At 42.7% G+C, this 21,994-nt stretch overlaps 1 protein-coding gene across 4 annotated transcripts in view; it reads left to right on the forward strand.

Moving 5' to 3' along the window:
- naa35 (N-alpha-acetyltransferase 35, NatC auxiliary subunit) overlaps nt 1-21,994 on the forward strand; it is a 63,485-nt gene that overhangs the window by 30,432 nt on the left and 11,059 nt on the right. For all 4 annotated transcript variants that reach the window (XM_033017672.1, XM_033017670.1, XM_033017671.1 and 1 more), the window contains exons 11-17: nt 7,351-7,465; nt 8,005-8,183; nt 8,583-8,642; nt 8,919-9,025; nt 15,460-15,526; nt 17,293-17,391; nt 19,816-19,994. In XM_033017672.1, the coding sequence (XP_032873563.1) occupies nt 7,351-7,465; nt 8,005-8,183; nt 8,583-8,642; nt 8,919-9,025; nt 15,460-15,526; nt 17,293-17,391; nt 19,816-19,994 (806 nt within the window). The remainder of the gene's footprint in view (nt 1-7,350; nt 7,466-8,004; nt 8,184-8,582; nt 8,643-8,918; nt 9,026-15,459; nt 15,527-17,292; nt 17,392-19,815; nt 19,995-21,994) is intronic.

The following is a 21,994-nucleotide window of genomic DNA, read 5'->3' on the forward strand; positions in this document are numbered from 1 at the left end:
ATTTATTGTCACACACCAATTAGTGTAGTGAAATTTGATTGCTTGACTAATGTCATTCATTAACTTGGTTACAGTTATAACTCAAATTGAGTTATTATAGGTTTATGAATCAGGACAATGCAATCTCTTGTGTGATATTTTTAAGGTGATTTATTTTATTTTTAACTCCATATGATAAAAGAGAAACCCAAAATGTTGCTTATTAAACATAATTTTGAGGGAATACTTGTCAACTGGAATTTGCGGTATACACCAACTATTCTCACAAAATTGGCGGTTAAGCACTTGGAGATCCATTTATTTCAGACATAGCTCTTCTTGAATAATTTAAGACTGAGAGATGAACAATGGTTTTGATGGAATTGCTAAAAGAGTAAGATAAATATAAACAAATATTCCCAGCATGGAGAGGAAACCATTTGTTTAAATGATCTATGCCTACATAATGGGGGGAAGGGGGTGAAATTACAAAACAACTATTATAACATATCTTTGCCTCTGACCTTGTTTTATCTGCTCCAAGCCTCTGTAAATATCAACTAGTGGGTGGAGAACCGAACTCGGGAGTTCCCTTAGATTTTCCCCATATTTCCCCATATTCACCCCTTGTGAATAGCCACATGCAGCACCTCATCATATATCTATATTCCATGTCACCACTCCATAGCTTTCAGTCTTGCAGCATTGTTTGTTTCTAGTTGGGAAATTTAAGAAAAAGTGCATCTTTAAAATAAAATCAAAACATTATTACAAAGTAGAAAATTGCATAAATTTGATGGAACCTAATAACTACAATAATGTATTGTACAAAATGTTACAAAAAGTTGAGCCAACTTCATTTTTTATACTTTTAGTTAAACAGTACTGTAACCAAGTGCTAGGCTGGAGGGTTGGGCTACAGCGGCTTGTTGGAGACATGAATGTAAAACATAATCGGATTTGAAGTTTTAGTGCTTAGACCAGCGTTTCTCAACCTTTTTACCCTTGCGGAACCCTTGAAATGATTTTCATGTCTCAGGGAACCCCTACATAAAATTTATCATGTGTTTATTAATCTTTCTTTCTCTTTCATAAACTTAAAGTTCATAAGGCAAACCTTTTTCTGATAACTGGTTTAAGCAAAAAATAACGCGTTCTTCTCAAGTGCATTGACATTGCAAAAAAAAATGAGATCAAACCGTTTATTCAAAATAAAAGCAAACAGAATTAACCTTGGTGGAGAGGGAGAAAGAAAACAACACACAAACTTTTCATAAACTAACAAAAACATACAAATAAACTTGATAAACTAACAAAAATAAACATAAACATAATTAAAATTTTAAAATTCATATGACATCCTTAAATGATGGGTAAAAATTACTAAATAACGTGGGTGAATGAGGGACTGTACCTGCACGCCAGGAAGCACGGACAGGACTGATGGAGACCGTGCATGCGTCTGCACTCAAGTGAGTCACTTGATGACACATGAATCCGTCACGTACAGCTCCTGTTCACTGACCACGCAAGGCCGTTTCACACTGGCGCCATATAGACGTCGCTAAATATGTCAAATAGACGTCGCTAAATGTGCCGTACGTGTATAATAAAATTACGAATATGAAACTAAACACAAAAATGACTCAAATGCATTTACAAATGATTAGCCTATTTATCACTATTTCTCTCAGAACCCCTAGCGACCTCTCGCGGAACCCCGGTTGAGAAACGCTGGTTTAGACACACAAATTACATTTATTCTCAGCTGCAGTGTTTGTGCTAGAATTTCAGTAAAACATGGTGCTGGGCATGTAGATTTTTGTATTTAAACTGAATTACAATAGGTTCAAGTACTGATGATTACGGAGAGCTCACAGGCTTTAAATATATTTGTGCCAATGTGTTTTGTGTATTGTTACAGTAAAATGAACAAGCGATGCTATTTGACTGAAGAAGGATTCTGACATGAAACATCACATATCCATGCACTCCTGAGATGCTGCCTATCCCATTAGGTTACTCCAGCACTTGTTTTTTTTTCTATTTATATGTAAGCGTTTTGTGATTACTGCTTTGTGATTAAGGCAGAGGGTGAAAGACAGTAAACAATACATTAATTTAGAACAACAAATAAAGTTGATTTTGTGTGGATTTTGTGTGCTCTCCACACCTCGAACATCTGGCAGTGAAGTGCCAGAGGAACAACTCCAGGACTGTTTGGAGTCTGTAGACTGGGCAATGTTCATGGACTTGGCAACGGACCTGAATGAATACGCCACAGTCGTTACAGACTTCATAAGGAAATGTGTGGAGGACAGCGTTCAGACAAAAACCTTCCGAGTGTTTCCTAACCAGAAGCCTTGGATGAACCATGAGATCCACATTCTTCTGAAGGCAAGATCCCTGGTCATTCAGGTCTGGCGATGCAGAGGTCTATAAGAAGTCCAGATACCACCTTGGTAAGACCATCAAAAAGGACAAAAGGGACTTCTGCTCTAATCTGGAGGATGAGACAGAAACTGTGGCAGGGCTTGAATGCCATCACCTCCTACAAGGCAAAATCAGGAGGCGGCTCAAACAACAGCGAAGCATCACTCCCTGACGAGCTCAATGCGTTCTATGCACGGTTTGATAGGGAGAACACTGATTCTACTACTAGCAGCCTAGCAGAGGACTGGGAGAAATTCAGAGTCCAGCAGAGGTGGACAAAGGGCTTAATTAGGAAAGAGAAAATAGATTAAGAAAGAAAACTGGCAGGGAACATAAAAACTGACTGCAAAAGTTTTTATAGATATGTGAAGAGCAAAAGATTAGTTAAAACAAATGTAGGTCCCTTGCAGTCAGAAACAGGTGAATTGATCATGGGGAATAAGGACATGGCAGACCAATTGAATAACTACTTTGGTTCTGTCTTCACTAAGGAAGACATAAATAATCTGCCGGAAATAGCAGGGGACCGGGGGTCAAATGAGATGGAGGAACTGAGTGAAATCCAGGTTAGCCGGGAAGTGGTGTTAGGTAAATTGAATGGATTAAAGGCCGATAAATCCCCAGGGCCAGATAGGCTGCATCCCAGAGTACTTAAAGAAGTAGCCCCAGAAATAGTGGATGCATCAGTGATAATTTTTCAAAACTCTTTAGATTCTGGAGTAGTCCCTGAGGATTGGAGGGTAGCTAATGTAACCCCACTTTTTAAAAAGAGAGGGAGAGAGAAAACGGGGAATTACAGAGCAGTTAGTCTAACATCGGTAGAGGGGAAACTGCTAGAATCAGTTATTAAAGATGGGATAGCAGCACATTTGGAAAGTGGTGAAATCATTGGACAAAGTCAGCATGGATTTATGAAAGGTAAATCATGTCTGACGAATCTTATAGAATTTTTCGAGGATGTAACTAGTAGAGTGGATAAGGGAGAACCAGTGGATGTGTTCTATCTGGACTTTCAGAAGGCTTTCGACAAGGTCCCACATAAGAGATTAGTATACAAACTTAAAGCACACGGTATTGGGGGTTAAGTATTGATGTGGATAGAGAACTGGCTGGCAGACAGGAAGCAAAGAGTAGGAGTAAACGGGTCCTTTTCACAATGGCAGGCAGTGACTAGTAGGGTACCGCAAGGCTCAGTGCTGGGACCCCAGCTATTTACAATATATATTAATGATTTGGACGAGGGAATTTAATGCAAAATCTCCAAGTTTGCGGATGACACGAAGCTGGGGGGCAGTGTTAGCTGTGAGGAGGATGCTAGGAGGCTGCAAGGTGACTTGGATAGGCTGGGTGAGTGGGCAAATACATGGCAGATGCAGTATAATGTGGATAAATGTGAGGTTATCCACTTTGGTGGCAAAAACAGGAAAGTAGACTATTATCTGAATGGTGGCCGATTAGGAAAAGGGGAGATGCAACGAGACCTGGGTGTCATGGTACACCAGTCATTAAAAGTAGGCATGCAGGTGCAGCAGGCAGTGAAGAAAGCGAATGGTATGTTAGCATTCATAGCAAAAGGATTTGAGTATAGGAGCAGGGAGGTTCTACTGCAGTTGTACAGGGTCTTGGTGAGACCACACCTGGAGTATTGCGTACAGTCTTGGTCTCCTAATCTGAGGAAAGACATTCTTGCCATAGAGGGAGTACAGAGAAAGTTCACCAGACTGATTCCTGGGATGTCAGTACTTTCAAAAAGACTGGATTGACTCAGCTTGTACTCGCTTGAATTTAGAAGATTGAGGGGATCTTATAGAAACTTACAAAATTCTTAAGGGGTTGGACAGGCTAGATGCAGGAAGATTGTTCCAGATGTTGGGGAAGTCAAGAACAAGAGGTCATAGTTTAAGGATAAGGGGGAAATCTTTTAGGACTGAGATGAGGAAAACATTTTTCACACAGAGAGTGGTGAATCTCTGGAATTCTCTGCCACAGAAGGTAGTTGAGGCCAGTACATTGGCTATATTTAAGAGGGAGTTAGATGTGGCCCTTGTGGCTAAAGGGATCAGGGGTTATGGAGAGAAGGCAGGTACAGGATACTGAGTTGGATGATCAGCCATGATCATATTGAATGGCGGTGCAGGCTCGAAGGGCCGAATGGCCTACTCCTGCACCTATTTTCTATGTTTCTATGTCTATGTTTCTATGTGCCTTCCTGAGCCCCTATTCGCCCTGACGGTGTTACAGTCATAGTCACAGAGGCCGACATCTGAAGATCCTTCAGGGGGGTGAACCCTCGGAAAGCGCCTGGACCTGATATACTAGGTCGAGTTCTCAAGACCTGTGCAGACCAACTGGCGGGAGTTTTTGCAGACATTTTGAACCTCTCACTTCTGAGGTCTGAGGTTCCCACCTGCTTTAAGAGGGCATCAATAATACCCTCTAAGGGCCCAACAAGAGTAAGGTGACGTGCCTCAATGACTATCGACCAGTGGTACTAACGTCTGTGGTGATGAAGTGCTTTGAGAGGTTGGTTATGGTGCACATCAACTCCTACCTCGACAAGAACCTTGACCAATTACAGTTCGCATACTGCCACAACGGGTCAACCGTAGATGCAATTTCACTGGCTCTCCACTCCGTGCTGGACCGCTTGGACAATAAAAACACCTACGTCAGGCTGTTGTTAATGGACTACAGCTCGGCGTTTAATACCATCTTCCCTTCCAAACTGGTTGCCAAGCTCATGGAACTGGGCCTCTGCGCAACCCTCTGCAATTGGATCCTCGACTTCCTCATCCACAGATCACAGTCTGTTCGAATAGGAGGAACCACTTCATCCTCAGTAACAATTAGGGAGCACCTCAAGGCTGCGTGCTCAGCCCCCTGCTTTACTCGCTCTATACCCATGACTGCGTAGCCGGTCATAGTGCAAACTCCATCATCAAGTTCGCCGATGACACCACAGTGGTTGGATGAATCACAGATAGGGACGAGTCAGATTATAGAAGTGAGATTGACCGACTGACCAAATGGTGCCAGCACAACAACCTGGCTCTCAATATCAGTAAGACCAAGGAACTGATTGTGGACTTTATTGGGGAATGATGAGGAAACACAATCCTGTCTATATCAACGGGACGATGGTGGAGATGGTCAACAACTTCAAATTCCTGGGCGTGCATTTATCAGAAGATCTTTCCTGGACCCAGCACACCGATGCAATTATAAAGAAGGCACATCAGCGACTCTACTTCTTGAGAAGATTACGGAGATTCGGTATGTCGAAGAGGATTTGCCAAAACTTCTACAGGTGCACGGTAGAGAGCATTCTGACTGGTTGCATCGTGGCCTGGTTCGGCAACTTGAACGTCCAGGAGCGAAAAAGACTAAAAATGTTGTGACCACTGCCCAGGTCATCATCGGCTTTGATCTCTGCACCGTCGAAGGGATCTATCGTATTCGCTGCCTCAAAAAGGCAGCCAAAATCATCAAGGACCCACACGCAACAAGGGCAGAGTCCCTCTGGTCCACACCTTTCACCCCACCAGCCGGCAAATACAACACATAATCCTCCGCCATTTCCGCCACCTCCAACGTGACCCCACCACTCACCACATCTTCCCATCTCCCCCCATGTCTGCCTTCCGCAAAGACCGCTCCCTCCGCAACTCCCTCGTCAATTCTTCCCTTCCCTCCCGCACCACCCCCTCCCCGGGCACTTTCCGTTGCAACCGCAAGAAATGCAACACCTGTCCCTTCACCTCCCCCCTCGACTCCATTCAAGGTCCCAAGCAGTCGTTCCAGGTGCGACAAAGGTTCCCCTGTATCTCCTCCAACCTCATCTACTGCATCCGCTGCTCTAGATGTCAGCTGATTTACATCGGTGAGACCAAGCGTAGGTTGGGCGATCGTTTCGCCGAACACCTCCGCTCAGTCCGCAATAACCTACCTGACCTCCCGGTGGCTCAGCACTTCAACTCCCCCTCCCATTCCCAATCCGACCTCTCTGTCCTGGGTCTCCTCCATTGCCAGAGTGAGCAACAGCGGAAATTGGAGGAACAGCACCTCATATTCCGTCTGGGGTCCTTGCGTCCTTATGGCATTAACATTGAATTCTCCCAATTTGGCTAGCCCGTGCTGTCTCCTTCCCTTCCTTAACCCTCTAGCTGTCTCCTCCCACCCTCCCATCCGCCCGCCCTCGGGCTCCTCCTCCTCCTCCCCTTTTCCTTCTTTCTTTCCCCACCCCCCATCAGTCTGAAGAAGGGTTTCGGCCCGAAACGTCGCCTATTTCCTTCGCTCCATAGATGCTGCTGCACCCGCTGAGTTTCCCCAGCAATTTTGTGTACCTTCGATATTCCAGCATCTGCAGTTCCCTTTTGAACACTAAGGACCCACACCATCCTGGCCACACACTTATCTCACCACTGCCATCAGGAAGAAGGTACAGGAGCCTGAAGACTACAATGCCAGGTTCAGGAACTGCTAATTCCCCACAGCCATCATGCTATTAAACATAACGAATAAGCTATGAGCTCTGAACTGCAAAAGACTATATTATTATTTGTACTATATTTGTTATTTATTGAACATTTTCTTTTTTTCCCCGTTATATACAATGTTTACATATTCACATATTCTGTTGTGCTGCAGCAAGTAAGAATTTCATTGTCCCGTCTGGGACACATGACAATAAAACACTCTTGAGTCTTGACTATGTAGAGGATGGAAAATGATCCCCCACATTGTGTGTAATTTACTACTTGCCAATTAGCTGCATAATAGCATGGTAGAATTACGATAGAATCTATATTCTTTCATTGGTTTTGGAGCATTGCACGGTGTTTCTTTTCGGAAAGATCAGTGGTATCGTAAGCAACGCTTGAAAGGAAAATAAAGATTGTAACTGAATTTTGTTCATTTGTTTTTTTATTAATGTAATAGATGAGTGCGGTGAGTGAAGCTCAGAAGCTTATGACCCAAGCTGCAGATCTTCTACCTGCTATACAAAATTCTATCCACCATGGTATTCAGGCCCAAAATGATACTACAAAAGGAGGTAATAAATATTTTGCACACTATAATTGTGCATCATATTTTTAAGAACTCTTTTCTTTGACTAAAAAGGATGTTGAAAATGCTAGCATATCAAGAGAAGGGAAAGTGCTATTTTTTTTCTATTTTGTTTTCGATAGGTATTTCAATATCAAGAATGAAATAATATTGAACCAATCATGCCCATTTTCATTACCTGAATAATAAAACTGTGCTACTTTAAGAAAATTATCCAAAACATGCAACTCATTTGCTTTTTTTTGGGCAAATTATTGGCTCATGATCTTGGGTGTAAAATGACTTCCTCAGTGTGTACTGTGTCATATCATGGTGTAATTTGGCTAATGAACTCAATGACTGTTTGGAACGTGCATTTATCTTGGTCTGTTGATCCTAAATGTGAAGTGTTCCTGTTTACCTAAAGCTTCCTAGGTTAGTACATGAGAATAATATCTTACTATTTTCAGTTTTAAGCTTTCAATTATGTTTTCGAACTAAGAATATATGAAGCTAAGACAATGATCGTACACTTTTGTTTGCTAGATCACCCGATAATGATGGGATTTGAACCTCTAGTCAATCAAAGATTGCTTCCTCCGACGTTTCCTCGCTATGCAAAAATTATAAAACGGGAAGATATGGTCAACTATTTTGCTAAACTTATAGAGCGAATAAAAATGGTCTGTGAGGTTGTGAACTTGACAAATTTGCATAATATTTTGGTAAGTGCAAGATTTCTATTATGTCCAGATAACTGCGATTTATTTTTCATTTATTTGGTAATAGTGGTTCACAGACTGCACAACAACATAGTAATTATAGATTGGATACACAGCCAATGCTAGTTTAAATTTCACTCTTTAAGAATGTTTACTGTTAAATTAATAACTTTTCTCTTCACATTTACTGAATGACCTCGTCAATTTTCCCTACATTTTGTTTGATAAACAATGTTGTTTTAAAACAAATGGAAATAATATCTCCAAAGTTCTTTTAAGAATTTTGCAATATTCAGAAAGACATTCCATAAAAGTTATGCTATTAATATATTAAGATAGTTTTTTTAAAGGGACACTATATCAGGATGTTAGTAATTTAAAAAAAAAAGCTTTATTTTGTAGGACTTCTTCTGTGAATTTAGTGAACAATCACCTTGTGTCCTCTCGAGATCTTTGTTGCAGGTATGTATGTATGCTTTTGTTCAGTTTGGACTGTCCTAATGATTTTATTCTTTATAGTTGTTTATCAAAAACAAGCATATTAATATTTTTTAAATGTTAAAAGTTAAGCATATAATACAACTGTTTTCATTGAACATTTTTGAGATACATTTAAACTATTAGATTATTTGCACATTTTCAAAGCAAATTTTTCATTTTGAATAAACATCCTTAAAACTAAGAATAGATATAGTTGTTAGTAGCAGAGAGGGTATAGTCACAATATTTATTTTACAGGCAACATTCTTGGTGGATAATAAGAAGGTATTTGGTACACATTTGATGCAGGACATGATAAAAGATGCTTTGAAATACTTTGTCAGTCCTCCTGTGCTTTCATCCAAGTGAGTAAATAAAATATTGTAACCTTTCTAAAGAGCAGTATTCTTCCCATTTTCTAGCATGAGCTGCATTATGGACAAATACTTTTTTGTATTAAAACTGTTCCATCGCAGATTGATTTCAAAAATGCAATACGTTATTGTATAATCTATACTTTAAGCTGTGGAACAAAGACAGAAAGTGCTGGAAGTGCACAGCAGGCAGGCACGTGCCGTCAGGGTAGGCAAGGTAGGCACTGCCTACCCTGACTAAAATTATAAAATGGTAATTATTAAATATAAATAGTAAAGGCACGGGAGAATTATGCCTACATAAGAGATCGATCTCTTGGGTAGGCATAAATCTCCCGTGTCTTTCACCTGCAGTACATGTAATACGCGAAATTCTGCCTTTGCACCGTGGACTGCGTGCATGTGCTTCGCAGCAGCCTACTGCGCACGCGCAGCGCAAGTTTCTTGGTGGGTTTTTCAAACATGGATTGTCATTATCTTAAGAGTATATAAAGAAACAAAGAGAGAAGAATGGAGTTTGTGTACAAAAAATGTGGTACGTAAATTTCTTTGAGCTATATGTTTATAAATACCGTATTTCCCGGCAATGAAGACGCTATTTTTTTACCCAAAAATAAGGCATGAAAATTTACCTGCATTTATTGATTGAATTGAATTGAATCCCTTTTTTGTCATTCAGACCTTACGGTCTGAACGAAATTTCGTGCCTGCAGTCATACATACATCATACAATAATAAACAACAGTAAACACAAATTAACACCACCACAGTGTATCCACCAAGCATCTCCTCACTGTGGTGGAGGCAAAAAAATCTTAGGGTTACTGTCTCTTCCCTCCTCTTCTCCCTCTGCGCTGAGGCGATTCCCCACCGGGCGATGGCACAACAGTCCCGCGGCTCACCGAACCCCGCAACGGGCCGGCTCAAACACCGCGGCCTGGGGGTGGTCGAAGCTGCCGCCCTCCAGTCCAGCATACGCAGCCGCTGGCCCACGGCTGAACCCAGGACTCAGGTCACCGCCGCCAGAACGCCGTCCCAGCCACCGGAGCACCGTTCCAGCCCCGAGCCGGATCGCCCTCACGTGAGTGCCGTTCCTCCCTCGGGCTGGGCCACTCCGACGGGAGTGCCGTTCCTCCCTCGGGCTGGGCCACTCCGACGGGAGTGCCGTTCTCCCTCGGGCTGGGCCACTCCGACGGGAGTGCCGTTCCTCCCTCGGGCTGGGCCACTCCGACGGGAGTGCCGTTCCTCCCTCGGGCTGGGCCACTCCAACGGGAGTGCCGTTCTCCCTCGGGCTGGGCCACTCTGACGGGAGTGCCACAGCCCCTCACGGGAGAGTCTCGGCCCCTCGCCAGGCCGTCCTCACGGGAGCGCAGTTCCAGCCCCGAGCTGGGCCGCCCTCACGGGAGCGAGCCCAGGGCAAGTCCTGACAGGCTGCCTCCGGAGTCCCGAGGTCGCCAGCTCCGCCATTAGGCCTCAGCGCAGACGGAGGCAGAGAGGGGGGATACGACGAAAAAGTAGTATTCCCCCCAAGGGAGAGACAGCAAACCCCGTTTCATCCCCCCCCCCCCCCCCCCACGTAAACACAACCTAAAAACCAAAAACGCAACTACACAAAACGAAAAAAAACAACACAAAAAAGTAAAGACAAACGGACTGCAGGCGAGCGCAGCCGTTCGCAGCGCCGCCACTTCCGGAGAGGTCGAAGGTTAGGTTGTCAGCCAAGAAAGATAGACTTGGCTAACCCCTAGTACAGCAACATCAAGAACGATGTTGCTGTACTGAGGAATAGCCAAGTCCATCCCTCATTGCTGGCAGCTGATGGGAAGCGACTGTAAAGTGGGAAGCGGCTGTAAACAGACAGCGCCGCAGGGGTGGTGGGGGGGAGGGTGGGGGTGGTGGAGGGGAGGGTGGGGGCGGGGGAGAGTACCTTTCACAGCGTGTGGGGAGTCTGACCAGAGGTAAAGTTGCATGAAGGGCAGGAGCGTTGAGAAGGAGGGGATCAGGGATCATGCCAGCAACTCACTTGCCGCTGCACTCACCTTATTGTGGCCGCCGGGACCGGACAGCGGAACCGGCCGCCACCTCAGCGCCTTCTGCCGGCCCACTCATCTCTCAGTGCTCTCCGTCTGAAAACCTCTCTCCTGCCGCTCGCCAGCCTTGCTCATGTAAGCCGCTTCCCACAAATCCTTAAATTCCGACTTCTGCCGGGAGCAGGACCTGGCTTTACTTGCTGCGCTGGATGATACTGCATGGCATTCAATGCCCCGTCCGTGTCTTCCAATGTAGGCCGGACAGTGAGGGGACCAGCTCAAGAGCTGGCCAGCGGACTATGGAGCTTACTCCTGTATCAGCGCGAGTAACCTCTATTGGTCCCTTGATCGCGCTGACACAGGAGTAAGCTCCATCGCCCGCTGTCCTGTTATCCATCGCCCGCTGTCCTGTTATCCATCGCCCGCTGACCCGCTCTTGATCCGGTCTACATTGAAAGACACGGACCGGGCAGTGAATGCCATGCAGTATCACCCAGCGCAGCAAGTGAGGCCATGTCCTGCTCCTGGCGGCAGTCTGATTTTAAGGATTTGCGAGAAGCGGCTGCCATGAGCGAGACCAGCGAGCGGCAAGAGAGGTTTTCAGACAGAGAGCACGGCCAGAGGTGAGCGGGCCGGCAGAAGGCACTGAGGTCCCAGCGGCCGCTCGCAGCCACCCGAGCGACTTCCCTCCCCGGCCACAATGCAGTGGCTCCGCGCCCGGAGCACCACGGCAGCGGTGAGTGAGTTGCTGGTATGATCCCTGACCCCCTCCTTCTCAATGCTCCTGCCCGTGCTGTACTGGGCCAGACTCCCCACACGCTGTGAAAGAAAATCTCCCCCAATTGGTCCCTTGAACTAGTATTGTCATTCAATAAGATCACAACTGATTCAATTTGTCCTGGTGTGCTCCCGTTTTTCCCACCATCTCCCTCCACCTGCCGTCACCCTCCACCCCCCACCCATTCAGTAATTCAGAATGGAGGAGGTTTGGAAGCCTTGGGCAAATTGAATTGTTACTTTCTTTATTTTTATTTTATTTATTTTTTTTAGCGTGAGAAACTCTATGTCCCGCCAGCCTTTTATCAAAATTTAGCATCTCAAAATGGGGGTGCGTCTTCGACGCAGGTGCATCTTCATTGCCGGGAAATACGGTACTTTATTAAGATATATGGCTTTTGAAGACAAATTACTTTATAAAAGTCGACTGACAGCTTACGGAGAGGAAAACAATCTGCGCATACGCGGTTTAAGATTTTTTTTAAAGCAGCTGACTGCCTACCCTGAGCAATTACTCATGGCACGTGCCTGTCAGCAGGTCAAGAAGCTTTTGTGGAAAGAAAATCTTTCAACATTTTAGGTGGAAGATTTGCCAGGATGCTTAGCTTTTTCATATTTCCAGTATCTACAGTTTTTTGGATTTCTTGCTTGTCGTCTTACATTTAAAAAAACAGATTAATTTTGATCCTTGGTATGCAGGCAGGTTCACTCTCAATTCTGGCTAGTTTTATGAAAGGTTATTGAGTTAAATATTAAACTTGTTCTCTCTTTGTAGATAATGCATGAGCTGCTGATTATTTCAGCATTTTCTGGTTTTCTTTCAGATTTCCAGTATATGCTTTTGACATTCTGCTTAGCATCTCTTCCATATGGGTTAACAAATTTCATCAAAGCCACCATTTTTCGTATTTCATTTTCCTAATTCCATCAGAGAAAATTATTACTTCAATATTGCCTCCTAACAACTAGAATACGTGATGTGTTAACATATAAACTGTGACACCATATGTTTTTTAAGTGTTGAAAGCCCAATCATAGCAAGCTTGGTAATGATATTATCTTGGAATGCATTCTAGTAATACTATTCCTTTTTGCCTTTTATCATTTTCCAAGGTTAAATAGAGCTGGATATAAATATGCAAACAAATGTATATCTACACAAATTTCTTAACACTGCATTAGTTGGAATTTTGAGTAGAATGTGAATTTTCTGCTGCATAGCTAAGTTTTTTATTTGTGACATTTTGATTGATTCTTGGAAGAATTTTATCTTCATATATATTTCACTATTTTATTTGATGGTTAACAGCCGTTGGAATATTACTGGATTGCACAGCTGGATTCTGTCGCAATTGTTTTATTTGCTATAGCAGTAGGTAATAAGGATATTGTTCAAGGCTACTCAAGCTGGTCAGTATTATTGTATCAGGTATTGATGTAACTAGTCGCTGGAGTCAACTAAATCCGACATTTTCTTCTAACAGGATTTGTTAATTTTCTATTAGTTTAATTTAGTTTAGAGATGTAGCGCAGAAACAGGCCCTTCGGCCCACCGGGTCCACGCCGACCAGCAATCCCCGCATATTAATCCTGTCCTACGCCTACTAGGGACAATTTTTACATTTACCAAGCCAATTAACCTACACACCTGTACGTCTTTGGAGTGTTGGAGGAAACCGAAGATCTCTGAGAAAACCCAGAAACCGAAGATCTCTGAGAAAACCCATGCAGGTCACGGAGAGAACGTACAAACTCCGTACAGACAGCACCCGTAGTCGGGCTCGAACCTGGGTCTCCGGCGCTGCATTCGCTGTAAGGCAGCAACTCTACCGCAGCGCCACCGTGCTGCCCATTAATTACTAATACTTGCTATAAAGATTTGGCATGATTAGTAGATTTTGAAATTCTACCAATAGGCATAAGCCTAGTCCACTAAAGAGAAATATTACTTGCGACTAAGAACCTGCCATTCACTGACACAAATATTGACCCTCTACCTTCAAAATCCACTGTGCTAACCTGACTGGACCTGGGGAACTGTCATTAATCACTGAGTTCCTCCTCAACAACAAGGGAGGAGAATAACTTATTGCCCTTATTTGAGACCTTTCCAAATGTGAGGTTATGTTGAGTGCAGGAGTGACATCATCAGTTATGGAAGGGGCTATCAAACTCTGAAAGGAGCTGCTGGAGTTTAAGAATGAAAGTGGAGTTTGATTTGGAATTAAATGAGTGAATCTGGGCATGACCAGAAGATGGGCTCAACCTGGAGATTTTGATTCAATAGAGGTGGAACAAGGGTGTGGTAATGGTGAGGGTGGTTGGGGGCACTCTCAGATAATGGGTTGGCATGTTAACTATATTTAATTAGGTTGGAGGACTCTGATTTGATCTGCATTGCAGATTTACTGTGCACAGCAGAATTTCCTAGGCCTTGGGGAAGCCAGCAGCTGCATTGAGGCAAGAACAATGTGGGGAGAAGGTAAGTGCCTCATAGAATTCCTTGTGAGCCAGGATGAGCCGGAATCCTTCTTCCCACCCTGCACAGTAAACCCAGCTCCTGTACCTTTGAACCACTCCCTACCCTGAGATTATGCACCAGAACTATCTGGTCCATTTGCCTCTTAACAGGGTGCTCCCTATCCAATTGGAAGCCATGCTTTCAATTGCACTGACATCCATCCAGCAAACCTGTCAAAGCCTGGTAACACTTGCTTGAAACTCCACCCTCTTGGACTTCCACTTGACAAATCCAACTTGGAGGTACTACGCAACTGAAGCCCCAACCAGTTATCATCTTCAAGTAGAGGAAAGAGAAAGTTTTTTATTATATTATAGAACAATGGTCCTCATTATGATAAAGTGGTGTTTCACTAAAGCAATAGTACACATCAAATACCTTGATAGTATACTGTTCAAACAAGTCCCTACTCAAGAAGTATTTAGCTAGTCAGACCATTTTGTTGAATCAAAATCTAAATTTAGAAGACAATTGTTGTTTGTTTATTAACATGTGATGTGAGATGATATAAGACAATGTTTCTAAACTATCTTTGGATATTAAAAGATCAGCTATACAATATTCAGATTCAATTTTAATTGTCATTGTCAGTGTACAGTACAGAGACAACGAAATGCATTTAGCATCTCCCTGGAAGAGCGACATAGCAAATGATTTAAATAAATAATAATAAGTGATAATAAGTGTCCGGGGGGTGGGGGGGTGATTGGCAGTCACCGAGGTACGTTGTTGAGTAGAGTGACAGCCGCCGGGAAGAAGCTGTTCCTGGACCTGCTGGTTCGGCAACGGAGAGACCTGTAGCGCCTCCCGGATGGTAGGAGGGTAAACAGTCCATGGTTGGGGTGAGAGCAGTCCTTGGCGATGCTGAGCGCCCTCCGCAGACAACGCTTGCTTTGCAATATCAGCAATGATTACATTTTGGAATTTTCCAGCAGCTTTTTATTTTTGGATATGTAACTTTATATTAAGAAAATAATAGTTAGTTTAACAACCACATCAAGTAAGGTGTTTGTGAACTTTGAACCACTACCATAAGAACTTGAATCTTGAATTGTAAAAATAGAGTGACACTAATCATTCATCTTTGGTAATTTCAGGTGTTGCCTTTATAATAATCATCAAGCTAAAGATTACATTGACTCGTTTGTTACTCACTGTGTAAGGGTAAGTAATCATCAATGGTTTTATTAGAGAATGGTTCTTTATTAATCATTTCACTTAGAATGTTTAATAATACATTTTCTTCAAATATTGTGGTAACAGACTTTTTTTAAGTTCATACTGTTCACAATGATCATTAAAAATTCCTTCTGTTGCTTCTGGTGTCTCCTTCCAAATTGTTTCTTAAATATTTCTTGGACATGGACAGGCTTTTGCTTAAGCAACCTAAGCAACTTTCTTCATGTACAAGACTAAAAAATGAATGTCAATGAACTGTTTTATTGGGCAAGTGTACGGGCAAGCGCACACATGTTTGTTTATGTGTCTCATATGCATGGACAGAGGAGTGTGGTGGGAGGTTAGAATCACTCCCATTCTGTAATCCAAATGTTACACGGTTTTCCAGTAGGAATCTGTAGCTAAGTATGAGAAGCAGGAACTGGCCATTCTGCTGGACTGAATAGAATTATATAATTGGAATGGATCAGATATTAAGTTTGAAACATTTGACCTGTGCTCAGCATTAACTTGTAAAGCTAACCTAGTTAGCTGTCATTTTTATTTCATTTAAAACATGTGGCATTAATATCCAGTGAAATTGTTTGACAGAGCCCAACAAAAAAAATCAGTCTGAAGAGGGATCTCGACCCAAAACTTCGCCTACCCATGTACTTGAGAGATGCTGCCTGACCTGCTTAGTTACTTCAGCATTTTTTGTTCTTCACAAAAAAAATCAATTTCCATTTAATAACATTTGGTAAATCTGTATTCTTCAGAACATTATCAATTTTTATGAGCAGTTAAATCAAACAAATCCTTTTTAGTATTACTATGGAAAGAGAATATAAATGAGTTGCTTTGTTTCTAGATTATGATGTTTATGTACGTAGGTATTCAAAAATATAGGAATATCTCATGAGTAATTTTATAAATCAGAATATTCTCAAAGTTTATTTTCTGTCTTGACATCTGTATGTAAGAGTTTTTTATATAGAGATTAGTACTGGTTTGGTACTTTTGGAAATCAAGGCACCCTGTTTGATGGCAAATAGCGTTGCATCAAAAACTTAAGGCTACATAGAAACATAGAAAATAGGTGCAGGAGTAGGCCATTCGGCCCTTCGAGCCTGCACCGCCATTCAATATGATCATGGCTGATCATCCAACTCGGTATCCTGTACCCGCCTTCTCTCCATACCCCCTGATCCCTTTAGCCACAAGGGCCACATCTAACTCCCTCTTAAATATAGCCAATGAACTGGCCTTAACTACCTTCTGTGGCAGAGAATTCCAGAGATTCACCACTCTCTGTGTGAAAAATGTTTCACACAGAGAGTGGTGAATCTCTGGAATTCTCTGCCACAGAAGCTACATTGTCTTCTGTGTTAGAGTAATCACATTTTAGTTCTTGCTTGTGATTTTCAGTAAAACAATTTTTCATTTGTCATTTGCTACATTTAACTAAACAAAGATAAGACAATAAGCTATACTGAATAAGAAGAAAAAATGACTTGCACTTGGATTATATCATTGGTGTTCCAGGTTTTTGTTCTTCCCATCTCTTGGATAGAGGTGATTTTGGGAGGAAGAGAAATGTAATCAACAGAGTATAAAGTCTAACAGTACAATTATAATTTATATATATATTTTTTTAAAATGTGGATTAAGAGAGAAAGCCTCTGCTGGTTACTGGAATCTCAAATGCACAGATTCCAGTAGTTGAGGATTTTATAACAGTAAAACTATTTACTGTTTTTATATGTTTGCAGCCATTTTGCAGTTTAATCCAGATTCATGGACATAACAGAGCTCGGCAAAGAGATAAACTCGGTCACATTCTGGAGGAATTTGCCACTCTCCAAGATGAGGTAATATCCACAAAAAACAAGATTAAGAGGTCTTTCATTAAACCTATTATGACCTCTGGATATTTCAGAGCAAACTGTAGAGACAGGACAATTCGTCAGAGGAGGAGAACTTCAAAGTAGGGATATCTTGAGGAGATTTCGCAGTGGAGCAGTAAAATGGAGAAACAAGGAGCTACAGTTGTTGGTTTTGTTTATAAACCAGCACCTGCAGTTCCTTGTTTCTCTCTTGAGTATAGAAGTTGGGACATTATGTTACAGTTGTGCAAGACGTTGGTATAGCCACACTTGGAGAACAGTGTTTAGTTTTGGTCACCCTGCTATAGGAAGGAAGTCATTAAGCTGGAAAGTGTGTAAAAAAGATTTACAAGGATGTTGCCAGAATACGAGGGGCTGAACTATAGGGAGATATTGGGCAGGCGAGGACTTTGTTCCTTGGAATGCAGGAAGCTGATGGGCGATTTTAAAGAGGTGTATAAAATCATGAGGGGAATAGTTAAGGTGACAGAGTTTTTTAAGTGCAGAAGGATATGGGCCAATCATGGACCAATGGATGGGCAACTAGCTTAGATGGGGCATCTTGATTTGGGCCAAATGGCCTGTTTCCGTGCTGTCTGACTCTATTTGCAGAGGACAATTGCCCTATCAATGTTTGCCCCTATATTTGTGATAAGCCACTCGGGGCAAGATCAGACATACTTCTGGGACCGGACCATACACCCAGCCAGACAGATCAATGGTTCACCTCTCTTTCTGAACAGACAGGGTGACTTTTACGTGAGAATTATTTATTTAAAATTTGCCTCTGCTATTCCAAGACAGTCTCGATCACTACCTCAGAAAGGCCCCACCCTAAGAAGCTACAAATACAGGAAGCACAGGGCAGGGATCGGAAAGTACACACGTTTGTGAAATATTGTAATCACTTATAGTAAAACTTCCAAAGTCATTCAGAGTTGTCTGAACTGTGCATTACTTTCATGTGGTGTGCTAATTAGTGTCTTTAGCACGTAAACATTAGATGTAATTGTTAACCAAACAAGAGTGAAAACAATCTCCTCACATACAAAAACATGGAGAATATAGAAAACAGATGGGAAAGTAGAACAGTGCTAAGAGAAGGGAAAAGGCTTTTTAATAAGCTAATAACATTATTTCCGATAATCATAGACACAAGGCGAGATAGCTGAATAGATAGCAAATTGGCTCCATGGAAGGAAGTAGAGGGTGATGGTGGAAGGTTGCTTCTCGGACTGGGGGCCTGTGACTAGTGGTGTGCCTCAGGCTTCGGTGCTGGGCTGGGCCCGTTACTTTTTATCATCTACATCAATGATTTGGATAACATACAGGGCATTGTGCTTAAGCAAAGCAAGAATTTCATTGTCCTATACAGGGACACATGACAATAAACTCACTTGAACTTGAAGATTAACAAGTGCTGATGATACAAAAGTGGGTGGTTTTGCAGATAGTGAAGATGGTTGTGAAATATTGCAGCAGGATCTGTATCGATTGGTCAGGTGGTCTGAGGAACGGTTGATGGAATTTAATACAGAGAAGCGTGAGGTGTTGCATTTTGGGACGTCTAACAAGGGCAGGACCTACACAGTGAAGGGTAGACCTCTGGGGAATGTTGTAGAGCAGAGGGATCTAGGAGTGCAGGTACATGGTTCCTTGAAGTTGCAGGTAGATAAGGTCAAAAAGGCTTTTGGCACATTGGCCTTCATCAGTCAGAGCATTGAGAATAGAAGTTGGGAGGTCATGTTGCAGTTGTATAAGACGTTGGTGAGACCGCATTTAGAATATTGTGTTCAGTTCTGGGCACCATGTTATAGGAAAGATATTGTCAAGCTTGAAAGGGTTCAGAAAAGATTTACGAAGATGTTGCCAGGACTAGTAGGCTGGGTCTCTATTCTTTAGAGCGCAGGAGGATGAGGGGTGATCTTATAAAGGTGTATAAAATTATGAGAGGAATAAATCGGGTAGATGCACAGATTCTTTAGCCCAGAGTAGGGGAATCGAGGAGCAGAGGACATAGGTTCAAGGTGATGGGGAAAAGGTTTTATAGGAATCTGAGGGGTAACTTTTTCACACAAAGGGTGGTGGGTGTATGGAACAAGCTGCCAGATGAAGTAGTTGAGGCTGGGACTATCCCAGCATTTAAGAGTTAGATAGATATATGGACAGGACGGGTTTGGAGGGATATGGACCAAGCGCAGGCAGGTGGGACTAGTGTAGCTGGGGACATGTTGGCCGGTGTGTGCAAGTTGGGGCGAAGGGCCTGTTTCCACTGTATCACTTTATGATTCTATTAGGTTATCCGATTTATTTGGGAATTGGCTTAATGATGACATCATGTAAAATGAGGAATATATCAGTCAAGGTACCGACTTATCACTTAATTTGAAAATCTACTCTTGCTTGCAGGCAGAGAAGGTGGATGCAGCACTGCATAGCATGTTACTGAAACAGGAACCACAAAGGCAACATCTTGCATGTTTGGGCACCTGGATTCTCTACCATAACCTTCGGATCATGATCCAATACCTGTTGAGTGGCTTTGAATTGGAACTTTACAGCATGCATGAGTACTACTATGTGTACTGGTATGAAAAATTAACTACCATCAAAGTATATAATTGTAGGTGTTTTTATTTTGCACAATTACTTTCAGATAAAAAATGTTTATGGCTATTGATTTGATTTTCACCCTGCTTAGTTGTGAACAATTAAAGTAGTAAAATATTGCATTGCACAATTGAGAAAAATGGGGTGAATTTTGCTCCAAAGGTATAGTTTCAGTATTATTTTGATTTAAGTAAAATGTTTTTAAGTTTTAATAGAATTACTATTACAATCTATGGTTAATTTGATTCTGAAATTCCTCATGTGACTTAAAGAGTAAAATGTGGCAGAGAACTATATATAAAATAAAAGCATGATAAATATTTTAAAATCTCTGTCGTTTGTATAAATTACTTTAACTGTTTCAAGTTTTTTTGAGGGACTGAGGTGTGTGCAAACTAATTTATGCAGGTAACTAAGATGGATTTGGCAAACACAATCTGATTATTATCTACAGATTTGATAATGGGTTTAAACCTTCAGAATATTTCATATTGTATAACATTGTGCTCTCCTTACATTCATGTACATGGAAGAACAGTATGAAGGATCCAAAGACATTGCTCCTTCATTATTTTTCTTTTTAATCCAAGCATGCCCAATTCAAACCAGTTTGTTTTGAATAAATGTCTACAATATTTCAGTTGATACAGAGTAGTCAGTACAGTGCCATGGAATATGCCATAACTTTCTTAAATATCTTGGGCGGCACGGTGGCAGAGTTGCTGCCTTACAGCGCCGCGACCCGGGTTCGATACAGACTATGTGTGCTGTCTGTACAGAGTTTGTGTCCTCCCCATGACCGCGTGGGTTTTCTCTGAGATCTTCGGTTTCCTCCCGCACTTCAGACGTACAGGTATGTAGGTAAATTGGCTTGGTAAATGTAAATAAATTGTCCCTGGTATGTGCAGGATAGTGTTAATGTGCGGGGATCGCTGATCGGCAAGAACCCAGTGGGCCGTAGGACATGTGTCTGCACTGTATCTATAAACTAAACTAAATCTCATCCAAAAAATTTTAATTGACGTTGATCCCATTGATCACATTTTGGAAAATAAATTTCTTGCATTTCATTGTTTCAATATCCATAATGACCGAAGCACAGGTAAACAAAGATTACAAAATTGGAATATAACCACCCAATTTTGGTCAAAATTCATTCCAGTCAATTGCAGTTTCCACTTGTTCTTTTTGTCCTTTTTGTATCTCGCATAATTTGTATCTTGCATAAATAGCAAATTGTACTAAATCAGCTAATATTGCGCATATTTTATATTTTTAGAACCTATTATGACTTGAGTAAAGCCTATTTTCTATTTTCGGGTGGTGGCGCGACTCACTGTTGCAGCGGCCCCTACAGCCTGTCTGTCTTTTTTTTAATTTTTTGTTTAGTTAAATGTAGTTAAATGTATTTTTTAATAGTGTTTTTGACTGTGTATATGTGGGGGGGCGGGGGGGGAAGGGGGAAACTTTGTAAAAATCCCTTCCCTGTACGGGAGACCCGACCTTTTTCATGTCGGGTCTCCGTTGTCGTTGGGGCCTAGCACCGAGGAGCGGCCTCCAGCCTGAACGACCTGGAGGCTCCAGTCACGGAGCCTGCGGAGCTGTGGACTACTTACCATCGTGGGGCTGGCTGGCATCGGAGCGTGGGGAGCGGTGGTGACTCGCTGCTGCGGCCCGACCACGTAGCTCGGAGGCTCCAGCTGCAGCCGCAGGTCCGGTGGACTGGGACATCGGGAGCTCGCGGGTCTGGGTGGAGAGACCTCTTTCCGGAGCTCCCGCAACGCGACTTCTCTAGCCCGTGTCGCGGGGTTGGAACGACCCGGAGCGGGGCCGTACATCGCCCAGCGCGGCTTCATGGCCGTGGGACATTCCAGCGCCCGCCGGGGGCTCCAACTTCGTGACATTTAGACCGGGAGCGGGGCCTAAAAATGGCCGTGGGACTTATCATCGCCCGCCTGGGGCTTCGACATCGGGAGAG

Source organism: Amblyraja radiata, chromosome 3, assembly GCF_010909765.2.
Source record: "Amblyraja radiata isolate CabotCenter1 chromosome 3, sAmbRad1.1.pri, whole genome shotgun sequence".
In the NCBI taxonomy this organism is placed as follows: domain Eukaryota; kingdom Metazoa; phylum Chordata; class Chondrichthyes; order Rajiformes; family Rajidae; genus Amblyraja; species Amblyraja radiata.